General features: G+C 42.7%; 3 protein-coding genes across 8 annotated transcripts in view; 2 read left to right on the top strand and 1 right to left on the bottom strand.

The window, feature by feature from the left end:
- AIDA (axin interactor, dorsalization associated) overlaps positions 1-8141 on the top strand; it is a 41612-nt gene extending 33471 nt beyond the window's left edge. The window contains exons 9-11 of one of the 2 annotated variants that reach the window (XM_049868039.1): positions 1008-1130; positions 4791-4908; positions 5063-8141. In XM_049868039.1, coding sequence (XP_049723996.1) covers positions 1008-1130; positions 4791-4908; positions 5063-5159 — 338 coding nt within the window. In that variant the 3' untranslated portion in view covers positions 5160-8141. The remainder of the gene's footprint in view (positions 1-1007; positions 1131-4790; positions 4909-5062) is intronic. The other variant, XM_049868038.1, reaches the window with a different exon arrangement.
- Positions 1-15491, top strand: part of TLR5 (toll like receptor 5) — a 566717-nt gene that overhangs the window by 486965 nt on the left and 64261 nt on the right. The window lies entirely within an intron of this gene.
- Positions 8226-15491, bottom strand: part of MIA3 (MIA SH3 domain ER export factor 3) — a 62473-nt gene continuing 55207 nt past the window's right edge. The window contains exons 15-24 of one of the 5 annotated variants that reach the window (XM_049868003.1): positions 15163-15223; positions 15025-15060; positions 14881-14948; positions 14654-14754; positions 14350-14484; positions 13580-13648; positions 13391-13467; positions 13186-13257; positions 11297-11447; positions 8226-9701 (exon numbers count right to left, since the gene is read on the bottom strand). In XM_049868003.1, coding sequence (XP_049723960.1) covers positions 9400-9701; positions 11297-11447; positions 13186-13257; positions 13391-13467; positions 13580-13648; positions 14350-14484; positions 14654-14754; positions 14881-14948; positions 15025-15060; positions 15163-15223 — 1072 coding nt within the window. In that variant the 3' untranslated portion in view covers positions 8226-9399. The remainder of the gene's footprint in view (positions 9702-11296; positions 11448-13185; positions 13258-13390; positions 13468-13579; positions 13649-14349; positions 14485-14653; positions 14755-14880; positions 14949-15024; positions 15061-15162; positions 15224-15491) is intronic. The other 4 variants (XM_049868000.1, XM_049868001.1, XM_049868004.1 and 1 more) reach the window with 4 other exon arrangements.

The raw sequence follows: 15491 nt of genomic DNA, 5'->3' as shown, positions 1-15491 counted from the left end.
GATTGAAGGTGACATTGTCCTACAGTTTTCCAGAAGTAATTGTACAACTGGTCCAAGTGGTTTACTTTATAGGTTGAGGCAAATCAGAGAAACACATGGGCTGAAATCAGATGGAAAGAACTTTTTTCATAGAAGTAAATTCAGACACATGGGTTCATTAGTAGCAAAGACAACACATGCTTCAATTAAAAGAAAAAAGACTTAGTCTAACCTGTGGCCACCGAGTCAATTCCAACTCACTGCAACTCTATAGGGCAAAGGAGATCTGCCCCCATAGGATTTCCAAGTTAATGTTTATGGAAGCGGACTGCCACACCCTTCTCCCAGAGTGGCTGGTGGGTTTGTGTCTGCTCATACCAAATAGGAGTTTCTACTAGCTTGAAAATCCCCTCTCAGCTTTCTCCAGACCTCTTTAGGAAGCAACCCTGTCTTAGTCATCTAATACTGCTATAACAGAAATACCGTAAGTGGATGACTAACAAAGAAAAATTTATTCTCTCACAGTCTAGTAGGCTAGAAGTCCAAATTCAGGGCGTCAGCTCCAGGAGATGGCTTTTTCTCTCTGTTGGCTCTGGAGGAAGGTCCTTGTCTTCTGTCCTCCCTTGGTCTGGGAGCATCTCAGCACAGGACACGCTCTGCTCCTGGCACTCCTTTCTTAGTAGTATGAGGTCCCCCACTCTCTGCTTGTTTCCCTTTCGTTTTATCTCTTGTAGGATAAAAAGTGGTGCAGGCCACACCCAGGGGAACTCCCTTTACCTTGGATCAGGGATGTGACCTTAGTAAGGGTGTTACAATCCCACACTAATCCTATGTAACATAAAATTACAATCACAAAATGGGGGACAACCACACAATACTGGGAATCATGGCCTAACCAAGTTGACACATATTTTGGGGGAACACAATTCAATCCATGACAAACCCTTTGCAGTTCTTTGCATTTTTAAAAAATGTTGCGTGTGTGTATTTAAATGCTCCTGAATGGAAACTTCTGTCTTTCTCTCTAGATCTGAACGGCATAGATTTAACTCCTGTGCAGGACACGCCTGTGGCTTCTAGAAAGGAAGATACATATGTTCATTTTAACGTGGACATTGAGCTGCAGAAGCATGTTGAAAAATTAACCAAAGGTTTGTAATCTTAACCCCTTGGCTTCTGCGGGCAGAGTCCTCATCTCACCCACGTGTGTGTGCCTAGCGGCCTGAGCACAGTGGGTAACTGGCAGAAGGGCGTGTGCCATAGTGTTTTATTGAGTTGAATGAAATATAAATTGAATACATTTTTCTGTAGGAGTGATGAATTTATCTAGTTTTATAATAAATGACGAGTACCTGGGCGTGCACACGGTTTAAGCACTCAACTACTAACTTAAAGGTTGGTAGTTTGAACCCACCCTGAGGTGCCGCAGAAGACAGGCCTGGTTATCTGCTTCTGAAAGGTCACAGTCTTGAAAATCCTATTGGGCAGTTCTACTTTGCACACCTGAGGTCGCCATGAGTCGGAATCGACTTGACTGCAGCTAACATCGACAGCAACATAATAATAAGTGGCACCTTTACATAATAAAACGTTCTTAAATAGTAAAACGTAATGCTTTTCACAACAAAATAGAATGAAAATTTGCTTACACTAAAGAGTTAGATGAAGCAGGAGCTCCCTAAGGCCTCTTAGTAACTAAGTCTCTAATAGTTGGAAGAGCCAGCTTTTTTTCTAGTTGACTTTCTTGCGTAGAAGGATACCATAACTTACGGTCAGCTGACAGGAAAATGGGAAAGGATAAAAGCAAATTTTTAAAAAGGTGACTTCACATTTGCAGGTTAAACAGTTCTTAGGATGAAGGGCTCTCCTTGCCTGTTGCCACGTGGGAATGTCTGTGTCCTGAAAGGCAGACTTCAGAACCCCTTTGTCACCTGAGGTTCAGGTGCAGTTCCTGAAAAGTTCCAGTGCTGCAGGAAGCTCGTACAAGATGTCCAAGTGCCTTTTGAAACGATTGCCTCAGCCTCTAAAATTTCAGATTCTCCAGTCTGGCGCTGCCCCTCTCCCACCACTGAAAGACTTAGATTTCAGGGCTTCGGTTAGAACCCTAGTTCTCAGGCCAGAGCAGCGTCATTAGCATCCCCTGGAACCCTGGTAGGTGCAGAGGCTCCGTCCTTCCCCTCGTGCTGAATCGGACACTTTGGGCTCAGCAGTTGGTTTTAACAAGCCCGCCAGGTGGTTCTGATACACTCTAAAGTTTGAGAGTCACTGTGTTGGAAGAGGGGCCCTGTTGGGGTGATGGTTAAGAGCTACGGCTGCTAACCAAAACGTCAGCTGCTAACTGAAAGATCAGGAGTTGGAATCCACCAGTTGCTCCTTGGAAACCCTATGGGGAAGTTCCACTCTGACCTATAGGGTCGTTATGAGTCTGAATCGACTCAACGGCAGCGGGTTATGGGTGTCAGAAGAATTTGTAGATAGTAGGTGGTTAATGCAGCCCTGGTGGCACAGTTGTTAGGAGCTCGGCTGCTAACCAAAAGGTCGGCAGTTCGAATCCATCAGCTGCTCCTTGAAAGCCTGTGGGGCAGTTCTACTCTGCCCTAGAGTCACCATGAGTCAGACTTGATGGCAATGGCTTTTTTTGGGTAGGTGCTTAAGAAACACTGTTGAAGGACTTTCAGTATGAAGTATGCCTCCTGAATAAAAACATCAGGAAAATAATTTTTTTGCTTGTTTAACTCCACTGCTTTGAAAAATGTTTCTGATGTGGCGGGGTGGGGGCGTGTTTCATGGGCTAACGGTTTCTATTTTATTGCTCTGTGTTCTTGATGACTTGATTCACGATATGCTAAAAGCAGACCTATATTTAGAGCTTGACTTTACTCATTCTCTCCAGCTTTGAATTTATTACTTATAGGTACTGTAGTTTTAACTGGTATCGATGCTGATGAACTTTTTCTCCATTTACAAGTGTTTCTGTTAATGCCTAGGCTATTCTCACTTTGTATTTTGTTCTTATATGCACAAAGCCATACGTGCCAAAGACGCAGGGAAGGTATTATTCACTGATGATGCTGATGATTAATAAGAAATTTTTTTACCTCCTCAAAATGGTGGTAACACATCTGGATCTTAGCAGTGCTTTCCGGTGGGACTTTATTTCCACATTTGTTCAGACCTCAGTGGCAGTCAGGAGGAGGAGATAGTTCCCCTGGCTGAAGAGACTAAGAAATGTTATCTGCCATCTTAAAAATCTCCAAGACTGTGCCTGTGTTACTGCTGTGGGGGGTGAAGAGAAGCTGCCCTTTTGTGGATCTGGGAGGGTCACACACCTAGGGAACCGAGGTCACCAGTAGCCTAACGATTGTAATGCTTTCATGTGTGTGGGGAGTAGATGGTTAAATACGCCCGTCTCTACCTCAGCCCCATCCTCTTGTCCCCCGAGCATCTTTTCCCCCTTGACAAATGAGGCACTCTCTTTGGACTCAAGTGCCAGGGCTGTGTACACGTTTCTAAATGCTTAACCTTGTAGTCCCTTGTGCGCTTTGTCATCAGGCAAGTATTAGATGCGCATTGATGTTTTTAAAAGCCAAGGTACAGCACCACTCTGGTTGAGGCAGCATTAATAGGCAACTGTTAAAGAGTGAAACCCGACTTCCTTCCCCCAGTCCCCGTGGCCTTTTTAGAAATTGTTTTTGGCTACATTCATGAGGCAATTTATTTCTCTGTTTTAAATCTTACCAACTGGACTTTGTGAAGATAACACTATCTACATTTTTCATTAACACTTGCTCATTGTGGGGGTGGGTTTTAGGCTTGCTCTTAAACCTTTGTCTTCCATGTTGTTGGGTGCTGTCGAGTGGATTTCAACTCACAGCAACCCTGTGTAGAACTGCCCCATAGGGTTTTCTATTTCTAGGCTGAGTCGGAATCGACTCTACAGCACACAACAATTTTTTTTAGAGGAGCAGATTGCCAGGTCTTTCTTCCTTAGAGTCTCTGGGTGGATTCAAACCATCAACCTTTTGGTTAGCAGCTGAGCATTTAACCATTATGCCACGAGGGCTCCCTTAGTGCTGTCTTTATGCTTATGCAATTTCGGGGACGGGGGGTTCGGGGGGAGACAGAGCTCTGAACACTGAAAAATTTATTAAAAATGAGCGCAGCAGGTGATATTATTGTTTGAATTCCAAAACACAAAATATTGAATTTTCTAGTTTTTATTTCAGGGGAGGAGAAACGATTCAAGTTTGAATTAAAATACAAAACACCAAACCCATTGCCATCAAGTGGGTTCTGACTCATAGCAACTCTGTAGGTCAGAGTAGAACTACCCCATAGGGTTTCCAAAGCTATACATCTTTAGAGAAGTAGACTGCCACATCTTTCTCCTGTGGATCGGCTGGTAGTTTCGAACCACCAACCTTTGGGTTAGCAGCCAAGCGCTTTAGTCACTGCAGCTCCAGGGCTCCTATGAATTTTTTATAGGAAGACCTTTAAACGCCTCTTACACCTCATGTGTTTCATGGGTACTGTTAATACTTACCGGGTATCTTCTGCATTGTTTTTGTGGTAGTTAGGATTTTATATTCTTTGGTAGTTTGATTCTACCTGTGTAGATATGGTTTTTGGCTAAGCACCACAGTAAGTTATAGTCATATTATCAGAGAAACTAGGTTTGACACGGTTACTTTGTAAAATTAGGCCAGCTGTCCTTGTGCATATGCCTCCGGTTTTCAAAGAAAATTTATTAACACGCTGGAAAGGTACTGTCTGTGGCTCATGTGTGTTGTTTTGCCTTTTACATTCCTAAGGTGCAGCTATCTTCTTTGAATTTAAACACTACAAGCCTAAAAAAAGGTTTACCAGCACCAAGTGCTTTGCTTTCATGGAGATGGATGAAATTAAACCTGGGCCAATTGTAATAGAACTGTAAGTGATATACATAAAGAATTAGTATTAATGTAATGGTGACTAGTTTTTTTTAGTATGGCATTCCTCTTAGTTCCCCTTACCTAGTAGATAATTCTGGAATAGATCAATCATCAACGTAGTTCAAGCAATGGTCTTTCTATTGTGGTTACAGATACAAGAAACCCACTGACTTTAAAAGAAAGAAATTGCAGCTATTGACCAAGAAACCACTTTATCTTCATCTACATCAAACTTTGCACAAGGAGTGACCCTGACATGAATCGCCTGGAACTTGTGTGAATCTTACCACTCAGTAGAAACCAACATAGCTCCGTGTAGCACATTCACCCTTCAACCGGCTGGAAGCAAGCCGTGCCCATGCCAGTAGGCCAGAGCGAGTCGGTTCATGGCGCAGCTGTACCACAGAACTTCAAGTCCAGCACACCACTGACGTGTCAGGCTCCTTTGGATATGGGCTTACTGTAGATTCTGAAACATGTTTTTTACTTTTTTCTATCATTTGTGCAATTAATAGTCTATTTTCTGATTTACCACTATTCCTACCCTGCTTCCTGGAACAGCACTTACGGGTAGGACATGCCCCTCTCCAGACTTAACACAGCAATAAGAATGTGTAGGGTTTACACATCCGTTCACTTCCGCGCCAATACGCTCTTTTGGTTTTCGAGTTAACTTCAAACTTTGGGTCGAGGAACAAATTGGACCACTTATGCTGCCGAAGAAGGAAATTTATAGGCTGCTCCTCAGAGGTGGCTTCAGGTCACCCTGATGCTAGTTTTCCTGCTTAGTAGTAGTGTGCCTTGGCCAGATTGGGATCCCATGTGGGAGCGTGCCCCAAACTGTAGCAGTGATTTTTCCGGGTGACCAGGTTGTTGTTTTTGAAAAGTGAGCATAGTTTTAGTCATGTTGATCAGCAGTACACCATGTTGTTACTGTTCTTGATGATTCTAGGCTTCACGTCAGATCATCTCATAATAATTACACATTTTTATGAGTATTCAGCTGCCATGAGGTAGCTGACAGGTGGTCTGTAGTGTCTTCTAAATCATCGAAGCTAAGAATAATCGAGTCAGACGCTAATGAGATAGTGCTGGAATCACTGCTGTTTTTCTGACAACTGATTGTGAAACCTTAAAAACCTGCATACCTCTTCTTACAGTGATGAGTATGCAAATCTGGAAAGATACTTTTTTTTTTTTTTAATATAGGTAGATAGGACTGCCATTTATTTCCTATTTAGATATACTGACAGTCATTCATATGAAAATATGCAGGTCATTAGCTTATTATAATTTGACTATTTACATTATTTTTGACTTAATAGGGCATAAATGAAACTTTGATAGTACACAGAAGGTGGATATTTGATACACAGAACTCTGAGATTTGTGGTGGGCTTTCTGTGGGTTAGCAGTAGAACCCACGTATTTTAATATTCTGTTCTAAATGAACAATGCCAGCATGAAGGGAATACGTGTCAGGACTTGGCCTGTTTTCCACTAGTGTAATCCTGCTCATACCATTCAATACGTTTGCTTTTTAATTTGAGTAACCACAGTACATCGTTTCAGCCCTTTCACTACTCCCAGGGATGTAGTCTTTAATCTCAGTTGTCTCTTAGGTCAGTTCTCTTCACTAGATAGATGGTAATAAAACTCTATGAGCCTGAAAGACTTCTCAGCCAAATTTAGTCTTGTCTGTCAGTTTGATTGGATTAATTCAAATTCTAAAATGATTCCATCCACAATAGGTCTAGGGGATGGAGAACCTGCCTTAATAAATTACTTCCTTATTCATTCAAGTCTTACGAGTTGTCAGATCCCCCGACTGTAAGCTCCTCAAGGGGCAAGAACCCATTTCCTCCATGTCATGTTAAGTTTCTCAGGTGCGTGGCAGCACTCTGTTCCCTGTGGAGTACTCAGTCCCTTCTGTTGGATGTTGCTGACGAGACCTAAGAAATAATCCCTTAAAAAACCTACCATTAAAATGTAGCAAGACTGATAGACTGTTCGTTTTCTTTTCTCATAAACCATGAGACATGTGCATCAAAGTAACTTACACGAACAAGCATCTGCTCTCCTTCACATGAGTATGGTTTATATGAACTACCCATGCCTTTCCTGAGTATTCAAGCAGCTTAAATTGAGCATTGTGTGACCAGCTTAGCTTTCATTCAGACTGGAATGAAGTGACAAAACGAGGGATTGTCTTAAAGCAGTTGACGGAGTCCTCCACGTCCCACAAATTATTCATATTTACTGTCCAGTGCAAAAAGTTGGCCACTGAACAATAACCTCAACTGTAGCAGAAATGCTTTCAGGATGAAACACTGCTGCTTCATAATGAGACGGTTTTAGCAGCGGAGCCCAGAGACACAGTTAGTTAGCTGGAGGCGGCTTCTGAAGCAGATTCAGCTTTTGAGATGGATCCGTCGGGTTGAACTGAGGGAGGAGCCTTCACACGCAGCCTGTACGGTGGCGCCTTCCTCTGGGCTCTGCTGCGGAAGGGCTGCCAGCAGGTGGATATGCAAGAGGCAACTGCTCAGATGAGCTACATTGGAACTGCGCCACATTTTACTGAATTTTAAATGTAATGATATATAAACACCCAAAAAGGCAGTAGAGGAAAAGTAGAGTTTTGAATAAAAAAGATGTAATTTCCTTCTTCTATTTAACTGTCTTCCTACTTGGTGTAATCTATATATAAATGCTATTTAAAACTAGAAATTATATTAACTTCTGCATTGTTTTGTATATCCTGAAGAGGTTGATACATTCAAGAGTTGCTTCCGACTTAATCTTACTTCACATGGTTAAAAATGGCCAGTGCTGTTACCTATGGAGTTTCCTCTTAGATTTCATTTTCTTTATTCTTGATATTAAACGGGAGGACACGTAGACTGAATCCTCTTGTCCTTATGAACTCCTTACGTAATTTATTCCTTGTGAACTTTGAAACAGTTGTCTTCTTTCAAAGGTCCTAATCTTTCTCGTAAAGTCATAGCGTCAGTGGTTTAAGTATAAGAAGACAATTTTGTTTCACATGAAAGTTTTTGCTCCTTTGTAAAAGGTATTCTTAGTGGATTAAATATCATGACAGTCACGAGCCATGCTCTATGTCACAGTATCATTACATTACAGACTTGCAGAAGATGGGGGAATACAGTCTAGTAGTAAACAAGAATATCACCGTTTTATAATTTAAATCTTAAACTTACTAAAATGTGCTATATGAAGTTACTGTAAAATGTGTGAATAGTTCTTAGGAACATTGTCTTAAAAACATGGATAGTAATGGGTATAAGATTTAATTATGCTACAATCTCTTAGATTTACTGATTTTTAAATATAAACACCAACATTTGAATATTAATTTTGGAGCAGTATCTATCACAACAACTAAAAAGTTGAGTTCAGTCCATGGTTGCTGACCTAAGGCAAGTTCCAAGCCTTTCAGTCCTGAATCACTCTTTTCTCGCAGTATTGCACTTTTCTGATCTTTTCTGCTGTATTCCTTCAAACTCAGTGGCACAGTATGGGATAACAGATGCTGTACATTTTAAAAAAGAAATTTCGTTATTTTTATGGTCATGACACCACTTTCATTTTTCTGTTACACAACCTTAATGCAAGAATGGTAAAAAGGAACAGAACCTCAGGTCAAACAACTCTTGCTAGTAATGTAAACGTACTCCAAAACCACAGCCAGCCAGGCAGGCAGGGTCCTAAGGGTCACGTATGCTATACCTGCGGGGCTGCTGACTTCTGTGAAGTAGAAGGAAGAGGAAACCGTCTGCGGCGTGCACAGGTGACTCTGAGGCTGGCCCTCTGTAACAGTGAGCAACAGGGTGCCGCAGAATCACTGTCTATCTTCGGTCCTGAGAACCAGGTTTACATGTTTCCAAAGTGACACACGTCTCATGAGGAAACAATCCAATGAATCAACAGACGCTTGGGAAATATTAACAAACAAATTTTTATGAACTATTACTACAAAGGACTTTAACAAGGGGTGGGCATAAAGTTCAGTGATCTTTAGTAAACATTTTTTGCGTAACAGTCTTTGCGACCAGGTATTTATAAAAAAATCGAGCTTATAAACACCATTGCTCTTTCGTCAACTGGTGTACGTTGAAAATAGGGTAATAAATGGAAATACACGTTCTTAAAGCATTTCCACAGGAAATGTTTGTATTTCTCATGACGTCCTAAATCATTTAGCAATTACATAGTCTACATTAACTACAACACAGGTATTTATTGCACATTTCAAAGTTGTAAGGAGGTGCTAGCTTAAAAAGTGGTCTTTACTGGAGGGGGATTATATTCTTGAATTGTTTGGCTCAAAAATACACACTGCCAAGGCAGCTCAGTTGTAAAAACAAACATTTTTAAAATTAACTTTTGGATTTTGAAGCCAATGGAATTCTTTACTGTAACCAATAGTGCACAGTCCACTTCCTCTTGGGTTAGGTGTTAGAGGTCAGAGTTACGGGCTCTGTTTTAAAGCCTGTGAAGAGTCCTGGCTACTGCTCTGAGAGGCAGACGGGGGCTCATCTCTAGAGCCTGGAGGCAGTAAGTCTCTTGCAGCAGGCGAAGGTGGATAATCCTGGGGGCCATGGGGTGGGGGTGGTAAGCGGGTACCAGAAATAAAGTACTCTCTTGGGCCTAAAGGTCTAAAAGGTGTGTGTCCTGGTAAAAACTCTCGAGGATCAAGAGGCAGGTCCCGCTTTCCAGGTGGAATGCCTGGTGCATATTCTCTTAAGCCTAGTGGTGGACGCAAACCAGGACCTGGAAAGAGAAAAATTATGTCATGTAAATAAGCATGAACATATCTAAATTAAGACGATTCTTGGTGTGCTAATGCATTAATTTTTCACAACCCTAGAAGTCAGGTGGTAGCATCCCCACTTTACAGATGAGGCAAACTGAGGCTCATCAAGTTCAAGTTACATGCCCATGTCCAGCCAGCCACAAACCATCAGAGGCAGGATTTAAACATGGCTCTACCTAGCTCCAGACTCTTTTTTTCTACTACACAACTGTGCCATCTGTATCTCGTGAGAGCTCAGTTTGTACTTGGAAGTACCATATGCATACCAAGATAATACATCATGAAATACGGCCTTCCCTGCAACAAAGAAATTTTAATAAAGGAAATTCCATTGTTTACTACTATATCAATTAAAAATCCATGCAGTGGCTCAGCAAAGCCCTACCATGCCATCATAATCAAGGTGCTTGTTGACCATCTAAGGCATAACAGTTCGTCTCTTATTTGGAGCAACAGAGGAGAGGGGAATAGAACGAGGATATGGAACGTGTGGCTAACTGCCTCCGTGAACTGCTTCCTGGGCCCTGAGACCAGAGCTGGGCAGTACCTGGCTACCCTTACTGAACAATTTGATCGAAGGTTCTGTAGAAGAATCCTGATCAAAAGGGGGAAAGTGCAGAACAGAATTTTAAATTCTCACGGACTCCAGACTTCCTGGAGCCATGGAGAGTAGATGAAACCCTAAAACTACTGCCCTGAGATCATCTTTAAACCTTAAACCAAAAATATCCCCTGGGGTCTTCTTGAAAACAAGCAATAGCTTAGCTTACTAGTAAAGAATATCTGCCTTGAGCATTAAGATCTTCTAAGAACTATATGGGGTCAAAGTGACAACAGCAACTCAAAAGATTAGGAAGGAACCTTAAGGGGCAGTAAGTTTATGTTAATGGGGAAGAACAACTCAGAAAAGGAAGGTGAGAAGGGTTGTACAACCCAAAGAATGTAATTAACGTTACCCAATTATACGGCTGAATTAGTGTATGTTTTGCTGTGTATATTCTCAACAACAAATCAAGCTGCTTGCCCTGTTGGGAATGGCCTTCTAGCTCCATCTAATTAAATTCACATTCATTAAAAAAAAAAAATTCTAGCTTCTTTTTAATTACCCACCCCCCCTTTCCATTTATTCCCAAGGTGAGCTGTGAGCTTTTGATTTCTCCCTCTTCTGTACTCTGTGCCCCACTGCTTATGCCTCCAGTATGGGTGATTACAAGCTTTAGGTTGTATAACACAAAGATCTGTGGAGAGAACATCTTAAGCTCTTGGAGTTAGGAGAATGTGTCTTATCCACCTTTCTATCCTTCACAGAGCCTGGGATACAGCCAAAGATGGTCTAATAGACATGTGGAGAATTGGTACTTCCAGCTTTCTGTGAACAGCCCCTTGTCTCTGAGATACCTGCTGCTCACCTGGGTACAGGGAGATTAGGCAGCACCCCAGGTGTCCTAGGAAACTTAAAGTTATAAAGCTGCAAAAACAACTTTATATGTTTTAGCAAGGAATACAGGCAAAAGATTCGTACAAATCATTACTACTGTTCAGATCAACATACCAAATGGCAGAGGGAGCGGCCGAGGCCCAAAAGGCCCGCAGAGCTGAGGAGGCGGTCCGTACCGAATGGGTGGTGGGAGAGGGCCTCCCACAGGGGAGCTCGTGAGGGGCATTCCTGGGAAAGGAGGGGGCCCTTTGGCGGCCATGTTAACCTACAGAAACGATGCAATTAACGTTCTGAAATACTTCAGTGTGACAAGCAAAGGCACCAACACCAGTAAAGGCTGAAGCCTGGTGAAGCAGCTGTCCGGCACCAGGTGCACAGAGAGCAAAATCAGGGCAACAAAACTGCACCCCACCAACAGCTTAAACCAAGTGCAAACCAAACCCACTGCCGGTGAGTCAATTCCGACTCACAGCGACCTTATGGGACAGAGCAGAACTGCCCCACAGGGTTTCCAAGGCTGTAAATCTTTAAAGAAGCAGATTGCCACATCTTTCTCCTGTGGAGCAGCTGGTGGGTTTGAACTGCCAACCTTTCAGAGTTAGCAGCTGAACGCTTAACCACTGTGCCACCAGCATTCCACCACTGACAGCTTAGAGAGGTTAAAAAGATGCCACAAGAGTAAACAGTCACCATTCACATTATTACCTGTTATCTGTAAACGGAAGAAAAGCAAGACGACTCTCAAAGAATATTTTAAGAGAGCCAAGTCCCAACTAACGTCAGCGCTTACCTACACACTGATCTATTTCTAGGCTAACCCCTCCTCCAGCCCCGCAACGGCTCATTATTTCCACATGAGAATACAAAGAATGAAGGGGAGTGGGAACCCATTCTCTCCACAGGTACTCACAGCTACTAGTCAGACTATCTTCAGCGGGCCTTTCATACATTACTTCTCAATCTCTAAGCATGACCATCTTATTTGAAACATGAGGGAACAGGGGCCCAGAGAATTAGATAATTGCCTGAAAGTCACACAGCGTTAAGAGGCTGTGCTGAAATTCAGTACCAGGTCTGGCCCTAAGCCCATGCTTTTCGCCCCTCTAACAAATGGGTCGTCTCTTCTCTGTGGAAGTTACCCTTGGATAAAAAGATCTCTCAGAGATATGTGTTCTCGGAGTCCTGACCTGGAACTTGGAAAGGATTTTCCCAGAGAAACAATGTTATATATACGAGTTAGGCACAGCTCTGGTACCGATCTTCGTTCACTAGTAATAAAAAAACAAAAATCAAAGTGGCTGCCGTTGGGTTGGTTCTGACTCACAGTGACCCCGTAGGACGGGCTGTTGTCGTTACAGAAGCAGACTGCCACATCCTTCTCCCACGGAGTGGCTGCTGGGTTCAAACTGCCGGCCTCGGGGTTAGCAGCTCAGTGCTTAACCACGGTGCCACCAGGACTCCCCTTCACTTGTAATACTGTATGAGATACTGACTAACAACCATTTCCTATGGGAAAATGGATTGGAAATCCCAAATAATTAAATTCCAACCGTTGCTGGAATTGCTTCAACAGGCAATTTCCAATCATTCAAAATACATTTTGCCCAGCACAACTGGAGGGATTCTGCAACAGCACATCAAACAAAGATAAAATAATGGTGAATTATGCAATTTATTATCAGGCAATCTACTTTGCCTGGGAGAGTCCAACGTCGAAGCACACAACAGAAAGTTGGGGTGATGCCTTTGCACACTGTTTAGTTACCCTAATTACAGCAGATGTTCTAAGCAGATTAACCACCTAACAAAACAGGGGAGGAGGGAAAAAACAAGCAAACGACCGGCTTTCAGTCACCCAGCAACACTCCCACGCCAAGGAGAACAGTGAGATCAGTACTGCCATGCAACTGAAAGCAGCGAGGGTTAGCGTTATGCTCCTCATCTCCTTTCCAGAGACACACCAAGCAGAAGCTCAGTTCAGTCCTCAACCTCTAAGTACTTACTGCTACTGGATGCTCAGGCAATGACGTAGTGCCGGGAACTGAGGGGCCTTCGGGCTCCTGGGGAACAGTTTGCTTTTCAAAAAATAAATAAGATAGTACGGATATAACGGGACACACAAGAGATGAAGCAGGGAGAGGTGTTGCAGAAAAAGGAGAATGTTCCCTGAGATACTGAATTACAATTCACAGTGACTGCAGAACGTACTTTGCCCTCATCCACGACCTTCGGGGAAGAGCTTCCTGGGCTGCTGTTCACCACGGGACCTGCGCCAGCTGCTGTATCTGTTAAAGGCCAGAGAAGTGGTTCAGGATCATTCCGACTCACAGGCTCTGGGAGGGAGAATAAAAGATCCTCCACAATTCAAGGCTCTCTAAACACACTCAGGCTCCTTACCAGGGGCAGAGGGTTTACCAGACGCTTCAGACGGCCAGCGAGGACGAGGTGGAGGCCCATCCATTGGTCCTTGGGAAAGAAAGAGCCCTTGCATGTATTTTTCAGAAGAAATAAAGCAATTGTGGAGAGGTTAGGGTTCAACACTACCTGTTAAGACATCATTAAAAACGAATCTTCCAACCTACCTGAGGGAAAATCATTTACAGTTTAAAGCACAGACCTGAATTAAAACAAAAACTGCCTTGGATTGAAAGAGTAGCAATCACCACAGCACGTTAATCAACACTGGTTCTGCACTGCAAGCTACAGGCTTGATTCAAGGCCATAGGGTGATTGTGTTTTTCAGTCTACATATAGTCTGACGTCCTTAACAAGTTTTATATAAACATTTACGATTATAAGTAGACGCAACATTTAATATTATAGTAATGACACAGGGAAGTATGTATACAGCATAAAGTTTTAAGGCTTTTATAATACTAGGGAAAGGAAACCCCTAGAAATTTAAAGATAAAGGCTTATACTTCACAACAACAACAAAAAAAAAACCAAAATGAAGCCAAATGAAGCCCTAGGAAAATAGTATTAATAAACGCTTTCTGTTCTACAGCAGATCCTGCCATAGACTATCCACCAAGACCAACTGGGAGATTTTCTTCTCTACTCTGGACAGACCCAAGTCCTAAAATACTGTTTCCATTAGGATTCTTAAATATCAGGGACGAGAGCTCTTGAAACAATTTCCTGCAAAGAGAGATATGAATACTCACCGAATTCGCTCCTGGGCATTTCTCGGCGACTGAGAGTAGCGGAGAGGGGCCTCACGGGCGGGTCCCCGGGCGGCGGGGAGCACTCGCCACCACTCACCGGGGATGGGCCAAATGAGCCATTCTGGCTTAGAGGACCTGGAGAAGAAACCGTCTTGTTGCCATTTTTTAAGATAGCCTTTTTCCCATTAGTAAGTGCCTCGTATTATTTCTCAGGCATCAGAATTATTACACACAGAAATAAAAAGCAACTGATGCACGTTTTACACCAGAAAATAGACCGCTGCCCCGTCCAAAGTGCCCCTACCTCTCCGTGGAGGGTTCTGTGTGTTAGGTCTCCCTGGCATTGGTTTTATAATCACAGGTTCTTCTTGTAGCATTGCCATCTTCTGGGTCATTTCCAGTAATCTGGAACATAGAGAAAGAATGGACTTGAATATGAAATAGAAAATCCATTTCTCTGCTAGATACCAAACAGCATAGCATGAAAAACTCTAACGTGCACTGAAAAGAACGTGCATTACAACTGCGTACTTGTGTCTTAAGTTGGCAGCCTCCCTTTTCTCTTCAGCTATAGCTCTTTCTGCCGCACGAGCTTTGAGCTATTGAAGAAAAATATCCAAATTCAGTTGTGGTAGACTGTGCACAGCATAAAAGGAAGAAAAAAAAAAATCTTACCCAGTTATCATGAGCTTTCTTTTCATGAGTAGCAATCTGAAAAAGACCACACACCAGAAGACACATGCAGAGATTCGTTATAACCGTCTGAATCACAGAGCCAAGGGTTCTGCAGTGGCAGGGCAGGACAATCCTTACCTGGTTTTTAAATGAACGCTCTGTTTTCTGTAACTCATCTTCCATTTCTTCAATTCTCCGCCTAAGAATGACACTTGTTTTTATGAGTTAAAGGCCAACTGAATAAAACTTTAAATAACTTGCCCATGGCTCCCTTTAGTCTAACCACCGTATCTTCACAGACTTCATCCGCACATGTGAAAACATGTTACATGGCTCTAGTAAGAGGACAAATGATCAGAACCAATAGTAGACAATTCCCTTATTATTTAACGGCTGAGGACTCTGAGTTGACGCATTATAAATTCCTTAACTGGTCTTCGGTCTGTTCTTAAATAACCCTAATGTGA

This window comes from Elephas maximus, chromosome 24 (genome assembly GCF_024166365.1).
Source record: "Elephas maximus indicus isolate mEleMax1 chromosome 24, mEleMax1 primary haplotype, whole genome shotgun sequence".
NCBI classification, from domain to species: Eukaryota; Metazoa; Chordata; class Mammalia; order Proboscidea; family Elephantidae; genus Elephas; species Elephas maximus.
Note: the sequence above shows the minus strand (reverse complement) of the source record. Positions and strands in the feature narration are given on the sequence as shown.